The sequence below is a fragment of the Rhipicephalus microplus genome, chromosome 6 (assembly GCF_043290135.1).
Source record: "Rhipicephalus microplus isolate Deutch F79 chromosome 6, USDA_Rmic, whole genome shotgun sequence".
Lineage (NCBI taxonomy): Eukaryota > Metazoa > Arthropoda > Arachnida > Ixodida > Ixodidae > Rhipicephalus > Rhipicephalus microplus.
Window position 1 is genome coordinate 31,596,480 of NC_134705.1, and position 15,545 is coordinate 31,612,024.

A 15,545-nucleotide genomic window follows, 5' to 3' on the forward strand; every position below is an offset into this window, starting at 1 on the left:
CCAGGTCATAAGCAAATATGCCCCCCCCCCCTTTTTTTTCTATAGTATGTGGCATATACTACCATTTGAATTCGATTTGAATGGCCAAAATCGCTGTTTCAAATTTGCTACAAATCTAGAATTCACTATTTGCTTAAGACCACTGCTAACATTCTTTTTAGGGACGAAGCATTTTACGCTGTAGGTCGTATGTCCCATGTTTGTAGTAGTAGCCACCTCTTGTTTAGTCCTTAGAATGTCCTCTGAATGGCAGTACTTGTATATCATCATTATATGATGAAAAGATGCGAGAATGCAGTACTTGGAGTGTTCACTAGATGGACGGACAGACAGATGGACAAAGAGACAGGCAGATGCACGGACGAATGGATGGACAGACAGACAGACATACAGATGACAGATGAACGGACGAATGAATGAACGGATGCACAGACAGACGGATGGATGCACAGACATTTCGCCCCACTCATCATCATTCACTGTGGATATGCTGTGATTTTTTTTCTTATTTGCACTGCTTTTCGAGGTTTGTATCTGTAATGATAAGCTATAGGGTCATTACTAGCCATGTTGACTCAGGAACCAGCTACAGAACCTATAATATTTATTTTGGCATTGTTTGACCTTAACTAGTTGACTCTTGCACCAATAAACATATAGTGTCATCGTATTTAAAAGGATTTGAATGCAAACTTGCTGATGCACATTAATCACAAATAAAAGCAGTGCTGCTTGGCAACATGGACAAGAAGAACACCAGAATAGGCACAGCTCATGAAAATGGGCACGCGAGGCCGTGCCCATCCCTGTGTTGGATGAAGTTGCACCTAAAGGAAAATACCTCTGTTACGTTCAGTTTTCAAGGTAAGCGCAGTAGCACTGTTATCAGAGCGAAATTTGTGGTGAATTCTTGTGTACTCTGTTGTAGGTAATACGGTTGAACCCTTTTTTCTGGGAGGCACTGATGTGACGTACATTTGGATATAAGGAACACCAGTGTGTGTACATTGGAATCGGGGTTGGTCAAAAAATGGTAACATGGTACCCTGCCTATTAGAGACACCTCACTTTATGGACAAGAACCACTCCCCGGTGCGTGTCTCACAAAATGGGTTCAAGTGAAAGCTCATTAATTCAGCACCGATTAGTTCAAAAAAATCGGATGGTTCAGACGTGTTTTCTGGTCCCAACAAGCTGATTTATTGTTTAGTGGCATAAAATTCTGATCAATTCTGTCATATCTGGCTGTAACCTGGTTAATCAAGATGATTCTCGAAGTGCATTGAGCTTGAATCACCACACGTGTCTGACAAAAGCAGGAACAGCTTTTGCGGACAACCAAACCAATGTGGCGCAATATCTATTGCCTATTAGCATGTGCCCGATGTTGATGACATAGGGCGTCTCTCATAATCATATGGTGGTTTTGGGACGTTAAACCCCACATATGTTAATGACAGCAATGAATTTCAGGTTAGCGAAGAGAGGGTGGACTTGAGCCACGGTTACATTGTGAAAAAAGTCACAAGTGGTGAGAATTACAGCTTTTACACCGCTCTTTTGCATAGTATGCATGGCATATACATATTTATCAAGAAAATCACGGTGTATTGACATAATGGACATTTGTCAATTGTTTTCTTGACACTTTTGATAATTCAGAATTCATTTAATTCAGACATTTCTTTTTCTTGAGTAAAATCTGAATGAAGGTTTTTTTGCTATAATTGCTTCCTTCTGCGATCGTTCATTGCCTGGAACAAGTCAACACTGTTGTCCACTTGTAGGAACACACGGATGGCAGTGCACGCTGCCTTTGTACGGATTTGCAGCTATCAAGTGCAACACTGCAATGCCCGGAGGGCTACTCTCTGTGGAGCCCTATTGGGGGCTCTTGAGGATGTTCCCGATGCCACCTGCTTCATGCGGCACTGGGTGTCACTGTCCAATGGATCCCTGGGAGCTTTGCATGCGCGCAGGTAAAGGACCCCTTGCAAACTGCAAAAGTAATGTGGGCTATACTTGGTGATGAGCTTTCTTAACTGTGCTGTTGAAGCTACTGAACTGCAGTGCATGCCTGCTTCTGTATGAAAATATAGTACTTAAGCTTACTGATACAAAGAGTCACAAGGCCCCTTCAAGCTTTGCCTTTAAGATTTGAACCTAGTGCGTACTTCAACCACTTAGGTGTATTATACTACAATGTAATCGATAAAGTTGAAAGTGGTTTGTGTCCGTGAAGCTATCGCATGTTGCTGCATTATGCGTGATGGGTAGCATGCTTTAAACCACAAGCAATGATGTGCATGAAATATTTTCGAACTTGCTATGCACCTAAGTTGTTTTAACGGAATATGTGCAGTAGCATGCTTTAAACCACAAGCAAAGATGCGCATAAAATATCTTCGAACTTGCTATGCACCCACTAAGTGGTCTTAAGGGAATATGTGCAATAACATGTGTACCTTTTGTAACGGGTAACTGGCTTTAACACTTTTTTGTCTACAGGAAAATTAGTAGTTTTTGGGTGGTCTAGTAAAAAATTTTTTTACTGCTACACCAAATGCTTATATTACAATGTATAGTATCAATTTGTAGCATAACGATTGTGTTTTTAATGGTTTTATTCACCCACAAACATTTATTAACACTTCTTTGAAGAAAAATACCTAATAGAAAATTTGTAACAAAAACGACATCAATGCTGCTTTGCATCAACGCAACCTAAAAAAATTTTCAAATATACATATTTACGAAGAAAGCTCTACACAATATTGCTGGAAATATGAACTTTCTATCTGTACAAGTTAATTTTATACAAAAGAAGATGTTAGCTGTTGTGGCTATCGTGCCTCTGCACAAAGCAGTTGCATGATGTGGTGAAGCACGTCTGCAGAGCATGTCTTGCAGAGGACGTCTGTTTTTTGTTCTACATGCTGTTTTTGATAGCACAGTCTACAGTTCCCGTATCTTTGCAGCTTCTGGGGCTTGTGCTGTTAATCTTTGGGGGCACTTGTAGCGGCAATAGCCGCCAGAGCCTTGGGACCTGAATGTGGTTGCTCATCAAGTCTTAGGAGCTGCTCCATTAGTTCCAGCCTGAGCGCAAAATGATCGAAGCGTGAACCTCTTGACCATTCATACTCTTCGTGATGCTGTCGATGGTGCTCATCAAATAGAATAAAGCTGTTCACAATAGCAGTATCTATTCACTGGAAAAACAGTGTTTTCTACCAGCACATGCACTTCATCAGAGCATTGTAGATCCCAACTAGCTGGTCTGATTTGTCGACGCAGAGCATGCCCACATTATTTTTGTCAATCAGCATAGGCTTTTCACCGATACTTCTTGCCATTTATTGTTCACTTTCATTCTGCACTTCACAACCACGAATTAGTTGGCTGTGTGGGCTGTTGACATCATATGAACAACACGCTAGTCTTTCCATTGTAAATATAAGACGTCCTGATCCCGTAGCCACCAAACATCTCCTTTGTTTACTTTTTTTTGTCCAATTCAGTGTCCCCCAATTCTATGTCCTACAGCTCGGTCAGAAAGCCCCAAACATCCTTCGCCAAAAAAAGAAAAAGTGTTCATGAAGCATGTACTTTCTTGCCCCGTGCTAAGCTTCCAGCGCGTTCGTCACAAGGAGAGGAGAGAAAAAGCAATTACAGTGTGCGACAAATATTTGTAACTAAGAGCGCTGCAGCAGTATATTGTTTCTTCATACTTGGTTAACCTATAAACAATGTGTACTGATAAGTTGCAATCTTCCGGAAGAAAGGAGTTAAAATTGGAAGAACACAGGTGAACAATTTACCAGATTGAGAGGTAGCAGATGAAGGTGCAAAGGACTTAAAAACTTGTACTTTGAAAAAAAAAAAGAAGAAAGTGATAAGACTGTTTCTTTCCAAGAGGGGGGGGGGGGGGGGAGTGGAAAGGCATAAAGAAGACCTAAAGTATGACAACAGGTGAAAGTTAACAGTTTGGATAAAGAATAAAGTAATGGGCTTTTGTAGAACACTGATTTCATTGGTCTAGAAGATGGTAGCTTTACGCAACAAATTCAGTTGGGGTGAGCACTACTAGAAAACAGAATAATGGTTAGACTCGCAAAGATTGAGAAAGCCAATAATGTTAGCATTAAAGCTAATATCCTCCTGGTAAAAATTCTTCTAGTGGTGATGTGTGGACGTGACTTCTGCACGTTGCAAAAGTAAGAGGGAAAAAGCTAGATTTTTTTTTAGGAGCGGTGCTGGCATAGTTCCTAGAAACCAGTAAACTGCTATAATAAGGAAAATCTCTATCTTTAGTCAGATCATTGCCTTTTTTAAAACAAAGGTCCCAAAACTAAAGCTCTCCATTTTCTCCATGTCATGTGAGCTTGGATGAGAAGTGTACGCTGGTAGAAGAGGAAGGTCAGGGAGAACCGTCACCAATGCATTTGGTGGCTAGTTGGTACTCACCCACACACAAGAAAACAAAAGTCCATGCAAGTTCATGAAGTTTGTAAGCATGTGCACATAAATCTCGCTATAACGAAATGGTATGTAGGAAAATATTAAATAATACAAAGTTTGTCCTTGAAAAACAATTGCATATGTGTCAAATCCCACATCAATGAAGTACAAAGAACCTGTAAATGGATACAACAAGTGCAAGTCACAGGGGTGCAACAGCTATGCCCATTGCGCCATTTTGATACAACTTCAAGTTTTTTCCCCGAGCTGTGTCAAAAAAGTAAATTTTTTGGTTAGGCTGATTTTGGTGGGGAACGAAGCCTGCATTAGCAAGCTGCAGTTGGGAAGGGCATCATCATCCAATATCGTCTGATTCAGTCACGCTGGCAAGACCCAGACAAAACATTTGCGTGTTTTTTGGCGTGTTTTCTGGCGGGCCTACAAGAAGTTGTTGCTGCTGGATCAAGCATTAAACGACCAAGTGACAACCAGCAGGGCGTTGCTCACTAGTGTTGTGAAAAAAAACAAAACCAGTTCGAGTGTCAAGAGAAAAGACACAGAGAAAGTTTCAAGTGACCAAGCATTCCTAATGAGAGACAACAAAATCCTTCTGAAGGTAGGGTATACTCACGCAATGAATGAACTTTTTTTCCCGATGAATAGAAGTAAAGTTGGCGGTGGGATTATTATTTTAGACAAACTTCATCACAACATTTACTGGATGAGCAAAAAATGCGATAATGCAAAAAAAGTTAGATAACTTCCAATTGACATACATGTACACTGTTTTGAAACAGCTTCTTTGTTGCACTTCACTCATCTTCATTGTTTGATGGCGCTATCTTTTGCAAGCCGTCTCTGCGCCGCTCGCGCACTCTATTAAAGCGTTCCATGGCTTTCTATTTTCTTAATTGTGTAACCATAAAAGTGGTATCTGCTGTGATCTCGAGCGGCACCCAGATGCATGCGCTACCATGCACTTTGCTAACTCCATGTGTGGCAGTCTCGCATGACGACTGTGACGACGACATACATTTCCGCAAGTAACCAACATTGCAACAAGCTACCACTTGCATCTAAACAAACCGCCAGTAACAAGATTAACGACAAAACACGGCTGCAGCCTCATCACCCACATGAAAAGTGACTGGAGAGAAGGTAGCCTAAATCTTGCGTTCCTTGAAGTACGCGTGGATTACAGGCATGAAGAGCGAATTGCGGCCGAAGCGAAAATCGGGTTTGCCACCATATTGTGGAAATTGTCAGGCTCTCTCCTAGGGAACAAGCAATTTTTTCTGGTTTTTCAGAAACCTGCGATGTGACGACAACAAATGGATCTTCGCGACAGCCATGGCGACAGTAAATCCTGTTCTCGTCACTCGAAAATTGCGAGCACGTGGTTGGGCCTTTTTCGTATTTGCAGAAAGCAAATGTTAATCGGTGTGGGCAGTTTTGGGACATTCGCTCACTGTGTGCTTGTTATCTAGGATGTCTCTACACTTTCACTGTTCGTGAACCCCGCTGTGCCTCACGAATACGTAATTAAAAAAAAAGGCAAAAGATGTGCATGCACAAATATAAACAAAAACAAAATGGCATGCGGCAGCGGGCTGGGGGGGAGGAGAATGTGAGCGGAGGGCCGTCAGCATAATAAAAAACAAAATATCCAACGAGCAAGAAGGCACCAGGTGTCAATTTGTGGGACTGTGGGGGACGAATGTAGGGAGTGCATTCATTACGCGGTATAAAGAAAAATATCAAAGTTTTTGTGACTGCAGAGGTGCATTTATTATGCAAGTGCGTTCATTACGCAAGTAAATACTGTACTTGAGAAGCTTGAACACGCAATAACAAATCGTAAAAATAGGCTGAGCATTGGCATCTGCTTATTGATGTGTATGCTAGTAATTTTTATGAGTTTCTCATTACGGGGAGATGCGAGTCGAAAAATACAAGTTTTTTCCAAAATTACATATTTCTCACTTTATTTTTTTTCTGAAGTTTACTTTCTCTACATTTACAACAAGAAACTGAAGATTGTAATTAAACTAAAAGTAGGTTAAGATTTCTTTTAAAGAGCGCAGGGTGGCTACTAAAAAAATATGAAGAGTTAATTATCTAGAGTACCCTGGAATATGTAACTTGGTGGCTTGCCATTGCATTTCACATGAGGAGTTCACAAAAGCCACATGTTAAAAATAACCATGATTGCCAAGCTTTCATGATAGAATAAATGATTTTAAAAAGCATTTTTTTGACATAGGTGAGGTTTCACTTATACCTTTGAAATGCATTTTTCTCGAGGTCCATTTTTAGGCGAATTCTAGAGTTTGGCATTTAGACATGTTTTTGGTACTTCTGATAGTCCGATTGGAATGAAATATTGCCCACACGTTCTCTAATATGTGAAAGGTGCAAGTATCTTTTTTAAAACCCTATATCACGTGTATTATTATAAGGAACCTAAAGTAAGCAAGTAAGCGATTGGTGTGGGCTGAAGATTAGGAGAATTCTACCGATACAATTTCTCCTGTTCATTATGTCTTATACACACTTTATTAATAGTTATTTGCATTCTACAGTTAATGTGGAGCAATGTGAGCCATCAATGTTTCAGAACTATAAAAGTTTAGTGGCATAAAAAGTTTTTCCAAAACTAACTATAGTTATTACATTATCATGGCACAAAACAAAAACTGTGCAACTTACTATAAAACCAATTAAATATATGAAGTCAGCATAAAACCCTATACATAAAGCAAAAATTTCATTGCTCTTAGCTGCAGATCAAGGAAACCTCTTTTTTTTTTTGAAATTGCGTCTCATTAAAAAATGAGAACTAACAGACAATCAACCCAAAGAAAGCACAGGGGATGTAGTTGGTAGTAATTATAGTATAAGGTTAATTAAAGGGGACACAAAAGAAACTTGCTGCTGGCAGGTCTTTGAATCAGGCGTCTGATGCTTGAGATAATGCAGCAGCCATACTCCCATATATTTCTGTCTGCTACATAACCGATATACCTGATAAAGTGTGCTGGGGAGCAACTTTCATAAGAAATAAAGATCCCCATTGGTTCACACCAATGTGGATCTTTCTTTCCTTGCTGCTTTCTTTGGTGTTTTGGTGCTGCTGTAGAATCCTGCTGAGCCCTGTGAAAGCAGCGGTGTGGGTCAATCACTCGCAACGCTTCTGTAATATTGCATTTGGCACAGCCCTTTCACTCTCGACAGCTTGTGTAGCAGGCTGGTGCAGCTACGTGTGGTTGAGGCATCTCTAGTGACAGCAGGTAGGCCTGGTTGAAGCACGACCTTTCCAATTGTACCAGGGCAACCTTGGGATTCACGCTTAACTGCACAGTGGGACAGCCAACAGCAGAGAGATAAATGTAGTGGTGGGCGTTTGGTTGCATGCAGCACAGACAAACCACTTGTGCGTCTACATCTTCCATCAAGGCCACCCACCAATCCTACTGAATGACTGGTTAGCCTGGGCATGGCCTTCAAGATGCATAGGCATTGGAGGGACATTGGGCACTGAAAGACGGGCCAGCCAGTATGGCCAGCAGATTAGTGGGCCTACGTCGGCTGGATCAGTGGCAAGGCCGACATGCTGTTTGTCTCATGTGCATTGCTTGTTCATGATCCCCGTTTTCTTGCTCGTCTGTTCAGTGGCATCCAATATTTTGCTGATTTCTTGGCAGTGTGGATGAGCGAAGCACGACACAAAAATGAAAGACCATCTCTTTAGAACAAACACAGCAACCATAGAAGCTGTCATGCAAGCTAGATCCCAGGTTGAATTGGGCTGATGCCATGGGTTTTCTTCCTTATCTTTTTTTTTTGCTGTTGTGATAAAATTTTATCTCATATGTAGGTCTAAAGCATTATCACAAGCTGCAATTTAGTTGTTTTCTTTGCACCTTATTGGCAGATATTGCTGTGATCGGTGTAATGAAATGCTGGATGGTGTGGACTAGCTTCTGCTCTCCCTTCATGTCGAATCAGATCATGGTGTCATGAAGGTTCTTCAGCTTCTCGATGGTGCTTAACAATGACCGATGCACTTTTATTGAGAACAGTGTAATTGTTAGCTGTCGACTGATGCAGGTACCTAGACAGCCTGGTGCAGAAGGATTGCTCACCCCTGGCTTGGCTGGTAGCGCTCTGCTTTGAGCTGCAGAGGGCCCAGCTGTTGACCAAGTATCGCACACCCGGTGAGAAACCCGCAGGTTGCCTGGTTGGTTATGCACAGCAGCAAAAGGTTTTTAGTGCACAGCAGGATACACAGCACAGTGAAAAACACCCAGTACAGCAATCTGGTTATTAATAATAATACAGTCAAATCTTGTTATAGCGAACCTCAGTAAAATGATTTTTTCAGATTGACAAATTTTTCGGAAATCCCCCTTCAAACGTCCATTGGCTCAATGTAAAAATATTTAACTTCTACGAATTTCAGAATACCGAATGTCTGAGAATAACATATCGAATTTTATCCTTCTTTTATCCCCCAATGCTTCAAAATAACGAATGAACATTTGAAAAAGTTACTCGCGGCTGTAAGAACATAGCATTTTATAAAATTAACTAGAGAGGACTCTGGTGCTGCGATCGTTCAGCGACCATGGGAATTATGGGTATGACATGGATTTTCCTAGTCTTCATGCTTGCGGGTGGCAAATTGCACTTGTGGCTTCATTTATTGCTGTGTTTGGTTTTGTTTTGAACGAAAGAACAAACCGTATCGAACTTTGTAGGCTGATTTGAAATGGTGATCCTAAAAAGCGAAGGTGGTGAAGCGTAACTGCCGAACATTTGCCGATTGTTGTTTCGTGACAAAGCAACTTCGAGCCACACAAAGCCGAACAGAACATAAAGTATGAAGACTAGGCAAATCCATGTACTACCTTTAACTCCCCTGCTCGCTGAAGCGCCATGTGTTGCAGCTCCCATTGACATTAACGCCATTGTTCCCTTTAGTGAATATTTAGGAAACTCTATGGTAGAAATAATGCCCAGCTCCATAAGTGCACTATCATCATCATCAGAGCACCCGTGTATTTCTATCTTCTTGCTCTGTACAAATGTGCGATAGGCCTATTGCTGTCATTATCGCTTGGTACCTACTTGTTTTTCTAATGTTTCTCACGTCGGACTTTGCTCTGTTGTTTTTGTTTTCACTAGCAACTTGACCTGCGCACTTATTTTAAGGCTGTTTTCTAGCGTTTTGGTTCAGGGTTGAACGTTCAAGATGACCTCCGGAAGCAGCACGAAAGGAATGCCACGACAGTGAAAAATGCGACCCAAATGACCTATGGGATGAAATTACTTATGATTACCCGGGCATCGCTTGAGAACTATGTGCAGTTTGGCAACGAAGCGTGCATGTGCGTTTAGCTGACAACCAATAAGATCCATATCATTTGTCCTGAGAAGAAAACAGCAATGAGAGTGAAGATGATGCTAGAACAGTGCGCACGAACCAACGTAAAAAGTCGGTATTTGACGCTGACGTTTCGCAGCACATCCCAGCTGAAAATATTCTAACTGGGAACAACTGGGACCAGTTTAAGTGGTTTATTGTCAAATTCTCAGCGGGGACTAGTGGACAGTGGGTCTCAATTGGCACCCGTTGGCAACTTGTCTCTGCTGGGAATTCGACCATAAACCACTTGGACTGGCCGCAATTGTTTCCAATTGCCAGTGGACTGCTGCGGTACATATAGACAAGAAAGCTTGGCGTTGAAACTTGACTTCATTTATTAGAAACTTTACAGATGGAGTGTGTAGGGGCTGAGAAGCATCTTTATTGCTTCCTTGGAAAGGTGGCAGACGCTTGCAATTTTGTAGATCTCGTGCGTACGGAACCATCTGAAAGAAATATTTACATTGTTAGTGAAACTGCATTTACTACTTTACACATGCAATACTACCAGAAATTAAATTTCATAAACATCGAACTAGTATTGGCTTATTAGAAAATCGTGCAGTGTGCCCCAAAGTAAAGTCGATATTGCTCTCAATCAAAACACACGTCGCAATTACTGACAGGTTTGGTAAGCAGAAACAGTGGCTCCTAATTCACATCTTTTAATACGTGACTCGATTAATGACTATACCATTATGAAATATTTTTATGAAGCAATCATAAGTGAGGTTCTGTGAATAAATAAGCAAACTTTTAATCTACATGTCAGTAAAGTTACACCACAGCATATTTTACAATCCTGCACTGCAGTTATTAACACAAACAAATTCATGTCACGTAGAATTCTAAATTCTGATTCCCTTCAGAATTCTAATAGATGTCACAGTACATTAATTGAACACTCTATGTAGAGATCACATCTTGTTCTATTCCGATTTTCAAATTGTTGAGCTTATCTCCGCAGCAAAAATAGCATTGGACAGTAAAGCCGAAGCTCACACACAGACAACAGGTTCGGGGGTACAGTGTACACTACTTATAACTACTTATAACGTAACCACTTTAAGTGCAGAATTGCTTACAATGCGGTCTTTTTCAACTCCCGTCTACCCTCCCATAAAAGCCCATGTATACACATACCGCTTATTGTGCAGTCCCCCAAGAAGAAAGATTGGTTATATTGGTTGCCGTAAATCATTTGTGACAAACATGGCAGCAAACAAGGTAAAAGCAACAGACAGATGGAGTATGTGCACTCTATCCTGTCTGCTGTCTTCACCTTGTCCGCTGGGGAGCGAAGGACAAGGTCATTACGAAGGAGGAAGAGATACAGAGTGAACGAATGAAAGGCGGAGGGAAGCAAAATAAAATAATAAAAAAAAGACCGCGGGAGACTGCGCGGGCTCGCCGAGTAAGGGAGGAGGACGGTTGTCTCAGTGATCGATAAGCCTTTGCACTGGCGCTGACCGTAGAGTTAATATACAGACTCTAGAGGAAAAGCTGGGTTGGAAAAGCTATAACCACAAAAACGCTGACATCTTGAAACATTGTCATTGTTGCCATCAAAGTATTTTACCGAAGTGCTAAATTTAAACGTTTACAACACTCAAATTTTTGCAATACTGATTGTAAACAAGCATGCTCTCGTATTATAAGTAAACGAAAATAGTGTAAAATAATATAAAGACCACAGTAGTCAGGGTTAACAACCTGGCTCCGGGGCAGCGCGCAATTAGAGGATGACTCGCAAAAACGGTCTACAAGAATTTCTCAGCCGACATCCACTGCTGGGCTGTACATATTGTATGTATATAGTGTTGATCGGTTGTTCTATAAACTACTTTTAGGAAAAATACAATAGCCATTTATCCAGTTTAATGAATGCGGAGAGGAGCTTTTGCAGGTTTTTTTAGTAGATAGCGCCACCTTTCTTGTACTGTTGAGAGCGTGGTGATGTGGCGGGCAGCGGATCGCGCCGACTAGCTTGCACGCCGGGCAAGTCGGCGTCCATGTTTTTTGTTGCAATGAGCCAAAAACTCGACTTCATGTGACAGTATTTTACTGCGATGTCACAGAGATCCACAAAACAGAGAAAATGCCGGGCGTAATTGCAGCATGCAGTAGTGACTGCGAGTGAACGACACCCGAAAGCCAAGTATCGTTCCATCACGGTTTCACCCGAGCGGCAATGGGTTTTAATGCATGGGCTTTATGGGGAGATTTTCCTCTAGAGTCTGTACATTAACTCTATAGCGCCGACGTGCTACACGGTACTACGTCGCTAGCGTGGCTTCGGCCGTGCGGCACTCAACGTGACACGCGTGCGATGCCATCTTTATCAACTACATGCGCTTAACAGTCTCCTGTCGGGAAAGACATCCTCGTTATCGCGCTTGCAACAAATATCACGTTTGCTTCTTTGTTCGTAAATTGAAAACTTTTTACGGTTTTATGACGCGAGCTTTCACTTTAGCTATCAGTGCGCTGTCGTATGTAAGCTTAGCAAGTTGTCGTTGTTGCTGATCTGTCGGACGCGAACGTGAACTTCGCATGACGCACGCAGTTCTTGGTTCGCTGCTAGTGCGATCTTTTTGACGCCGAATCGTCATGTTTTGGACAAGCTTTCCGCGACAACATACCAAAGGGAAAGCTAGGCCTAATTGGCATTGATTGCACTTTGAACGGTAGCGGTCGTGTGAATCTAAGTCGCGGTTTGGTACCGAATCAACGAAACTTTGCGGCAGCCGCACTTGACGGGAAGGCATACATATCAATTATTAAAACGAAAGCGGCACGTGTACGCTCAAATAGTGGTTTGCGATTCGATTGCGATGTCTTAAATAAGGTGCATGCCCGTGAAATCGAATGGTTGCCGTCTTTCAACGCGTCAAATTTCGAACGTGATTCGACATAGTTTCTGTGTAATGCGCATAATCGAGGAGATTTGGTAGTCGGTGAATTTCCTCAATGGTGCTTTCAATTGTTAGAGACCCCCCCCCCCCCCCTTTCGCATTCGATTTATTGGCAATGCTTGTCTTTGGACGTTAAATTTATTTAACATTCAGAAATTTAATTGTTAGCAAGCACGCATCGCATGTTTTGATTCTCGGACACGCGAAGCTGCATGCTCAACACGTTTTGCACAAATGTGGCCCTTGAAATAGGTTGTTTTGGTTATAGTAGTGCGGTACCACTTATAGTGCGGATATTCGCAACTCCCGCGACTTACATTATAAGCGGTCTATACTGTACTTAATTATCGAGCAAATACATGACTGTTTCTAGTTAAGCTTCAGATAAAGCTACAAGCCTGCACTAGTATGCTTCGTTTTTATTTAGCATGCTGTTGAACACAAGTATATCGCAATCAACACTCATTTTTTACGACGCTGCAAAACAATTGCAAGCGAATCTGCAGTGTCTAAACCATTGTTTACAAGGCAACGTTCGATAATCTTCACTCTCGAAACACTGTGTTGCATTATATTACATCTACATCTTCTTTTCCTTCCTTATCTTCACTTCCTTCAGATAGAGCTCCAAGCCTGCACTAGTATGCTTCGTTCTTATTTAGCATGCTGTTGAACACAAGTATTGCGCGACCAACACTCATTTTTTACGACGCTCCAAAACAATTGGCAGCAAATCTGCAGTGTCTAAAGCATTGTTACAAGGCAACATTCGATAATCTCCACTCTCAAAACACTGTGTTGCATTATATTACATCTACATCTTCACTTCCTTGAAGAAGAAGAGATTGATTACCTTCAACGTACTTCCGCACACTTCACGAATTCGGCAAGCTACGGAAAAAATGTGCTGTGCAGCCCAAGGAGTCATCGCAGCCAGCGCTGGCAACGTCGGCAGAGCCAAGCGGGACAGGACCCCGGCAGTAGCCGCGATGCAGCAGCCTGACACAAAGGCAGCCTTCGATCGCTACAACTTCTACCAGTGGCGATACGCTCTCAGAGTGCCATAAATAATCGCAACCGCCGACGAAGATATCTGCAAATCTCGGCAGAAGAGCGCAATGGATTTTGCGACGAAGCGGTGTTGCAACACAAGCGATCGCGACGGCGACCACGGTGCCGTCGGAATCAGCTGATTGCGGTGATACTTTAACAAGGCGCCAGGAAACAACGCCGCCGCTTGTGATTGAGACAGCAGAGAATGCTGCTGCAGCAGATCTCACAGCCCGAGAAAGCGTGGCGGCGACTGCGACTGCTGCCTGCAGTACTTCAAGTATGCGCGATCGAGCTGCGAGGATAGACGCGACATTTTTGACATCGGCTGACTGAGAACTCATCGAGTGTCGCACCCAGCAAAAAGCAGCCGAACTATTCTCGGTCTCGGCAACCGATCGCAAAATGAGTGTTCTTGCGAGTCAGCGCGGCACCGAAAGTTCGTCGGCCTCGACGTATACCATGGTTGACCTCGACATGGTGAACAGTTTACTAAACGAACGTTTGCTTTCCGAGTGTGCCATGGTCAGTTGACCATCGGACGTGATGCGCACGAGTACGGCGTAGCTGTTAAGCTGAAGCTTCACTGCAGCAACTGCGGAGAAGTTGGTTCGAAATGGAGCTCATGACGGGTTGGTGGCAGCAGTAACTGCAACCCGTTCGAAATCAACATTCACACGGTGCGTGCAGTTCAGAGCACTGGAAATGGCCAGACAGCTCTGAATGACATCTTTGCTGCTATCGGTGTTCCACATCAGGGCCTTCACACGAAAACGTACCAACACTACTTGAAAATGAAGCTTCAGCCAGCAGCAATGAGAGCTTGTGCCGAACATTTGACTAAGTGTGCCACAGTGATAAAGTGCCTCTACAAGGACCTCAATTTCGGCGACCCCGGAAATATTGCCTTCTCTTTTGATGGAAGCTCACACACAAGAGGACACTTTCTCACATTGGAATAGCCGCTGTGATAGAAGTTTTTTCAGGTTATGTGCTAGACCATGTTGTGTTTTCTAATTTTTACCTCGGCTGTGAATGTGGTCCAAAACTCGAGAGCCCAGAATACTCTGAATGGAAAGCCAAACATTCATGCCAGAAAACTACCTCATGCAAGGCTGGCCAAATGGAAGTAGAGGCAGCAATGATTTTATTTCAGCGCTCCCTTTCACTTCATGGCATCAGGTACACCACCATGCTTGATGATGGTGACAGCCGGTCGTACAGTGCTGTCAAAGAAGCTAAGCTGTTTGGCTTCATAAATGTTGAAAAAGAAGACTTCTCGAACCATGTGCAGAAGTGCATGGGGACTGCACTTCGGAATTTCGTGCAGAAGTACAAAGGGGACAGCAGCGAGCGCATTAGTGGCAAGGGCCGCCTCACGGGTGACCTCATCACAAATCAGCATATTTGCACACTGCAAGACTACGAGTAGTTACGACGCAAATACAAAAGAAGAGACAAGGACAGAAAGAGCGCTGACTTGAACTGAAATTTTATTAGCCAAAACACTGGAAATTATACTCGTGACCGAACATCACTGTGCAATCACACAATCTGTTGCATCACAGCAAGACACTCATCATCTCATTATATGGTTACGACGCCACAGTTCAGCACAAATTCACGATCTATTGTGTTGAAACCAGAAACTCGATTTCTTTGTAGTCACAGCAAGCGAAGGCATGCTGATACAT

At 42.6% G+C, this 15,545-nt stretch overlaps 1 protein-coding gene across 1 annotated transcript in view; it reads left to right on the plus strand.

Moving 5' to 3' along the window:
• LOC119167688 (nuclear exosome regulator NRDE2) overlaps nucleotides 1-15,545 on the plus strand; it is a 370,836-nt gene that overhangs the window by 291,132 nt on the left and 64,159 nt on the right. The window contains exons 14-15 of the mRNA XM_037419210.2: nucleotides 1,788-1,979; nucleotides 8,569-8,675. Coding sequence (XP_037275107.2) covers nucleotides 1,788-1,979; nucleotides 8,569-8,675 — 299 coding nt within the window. The remainder of the gene's footprint in view (nucleotides 1-1,787; nucleotides 1,980-8,568; nucleotides 8,676-15,545) is intronic.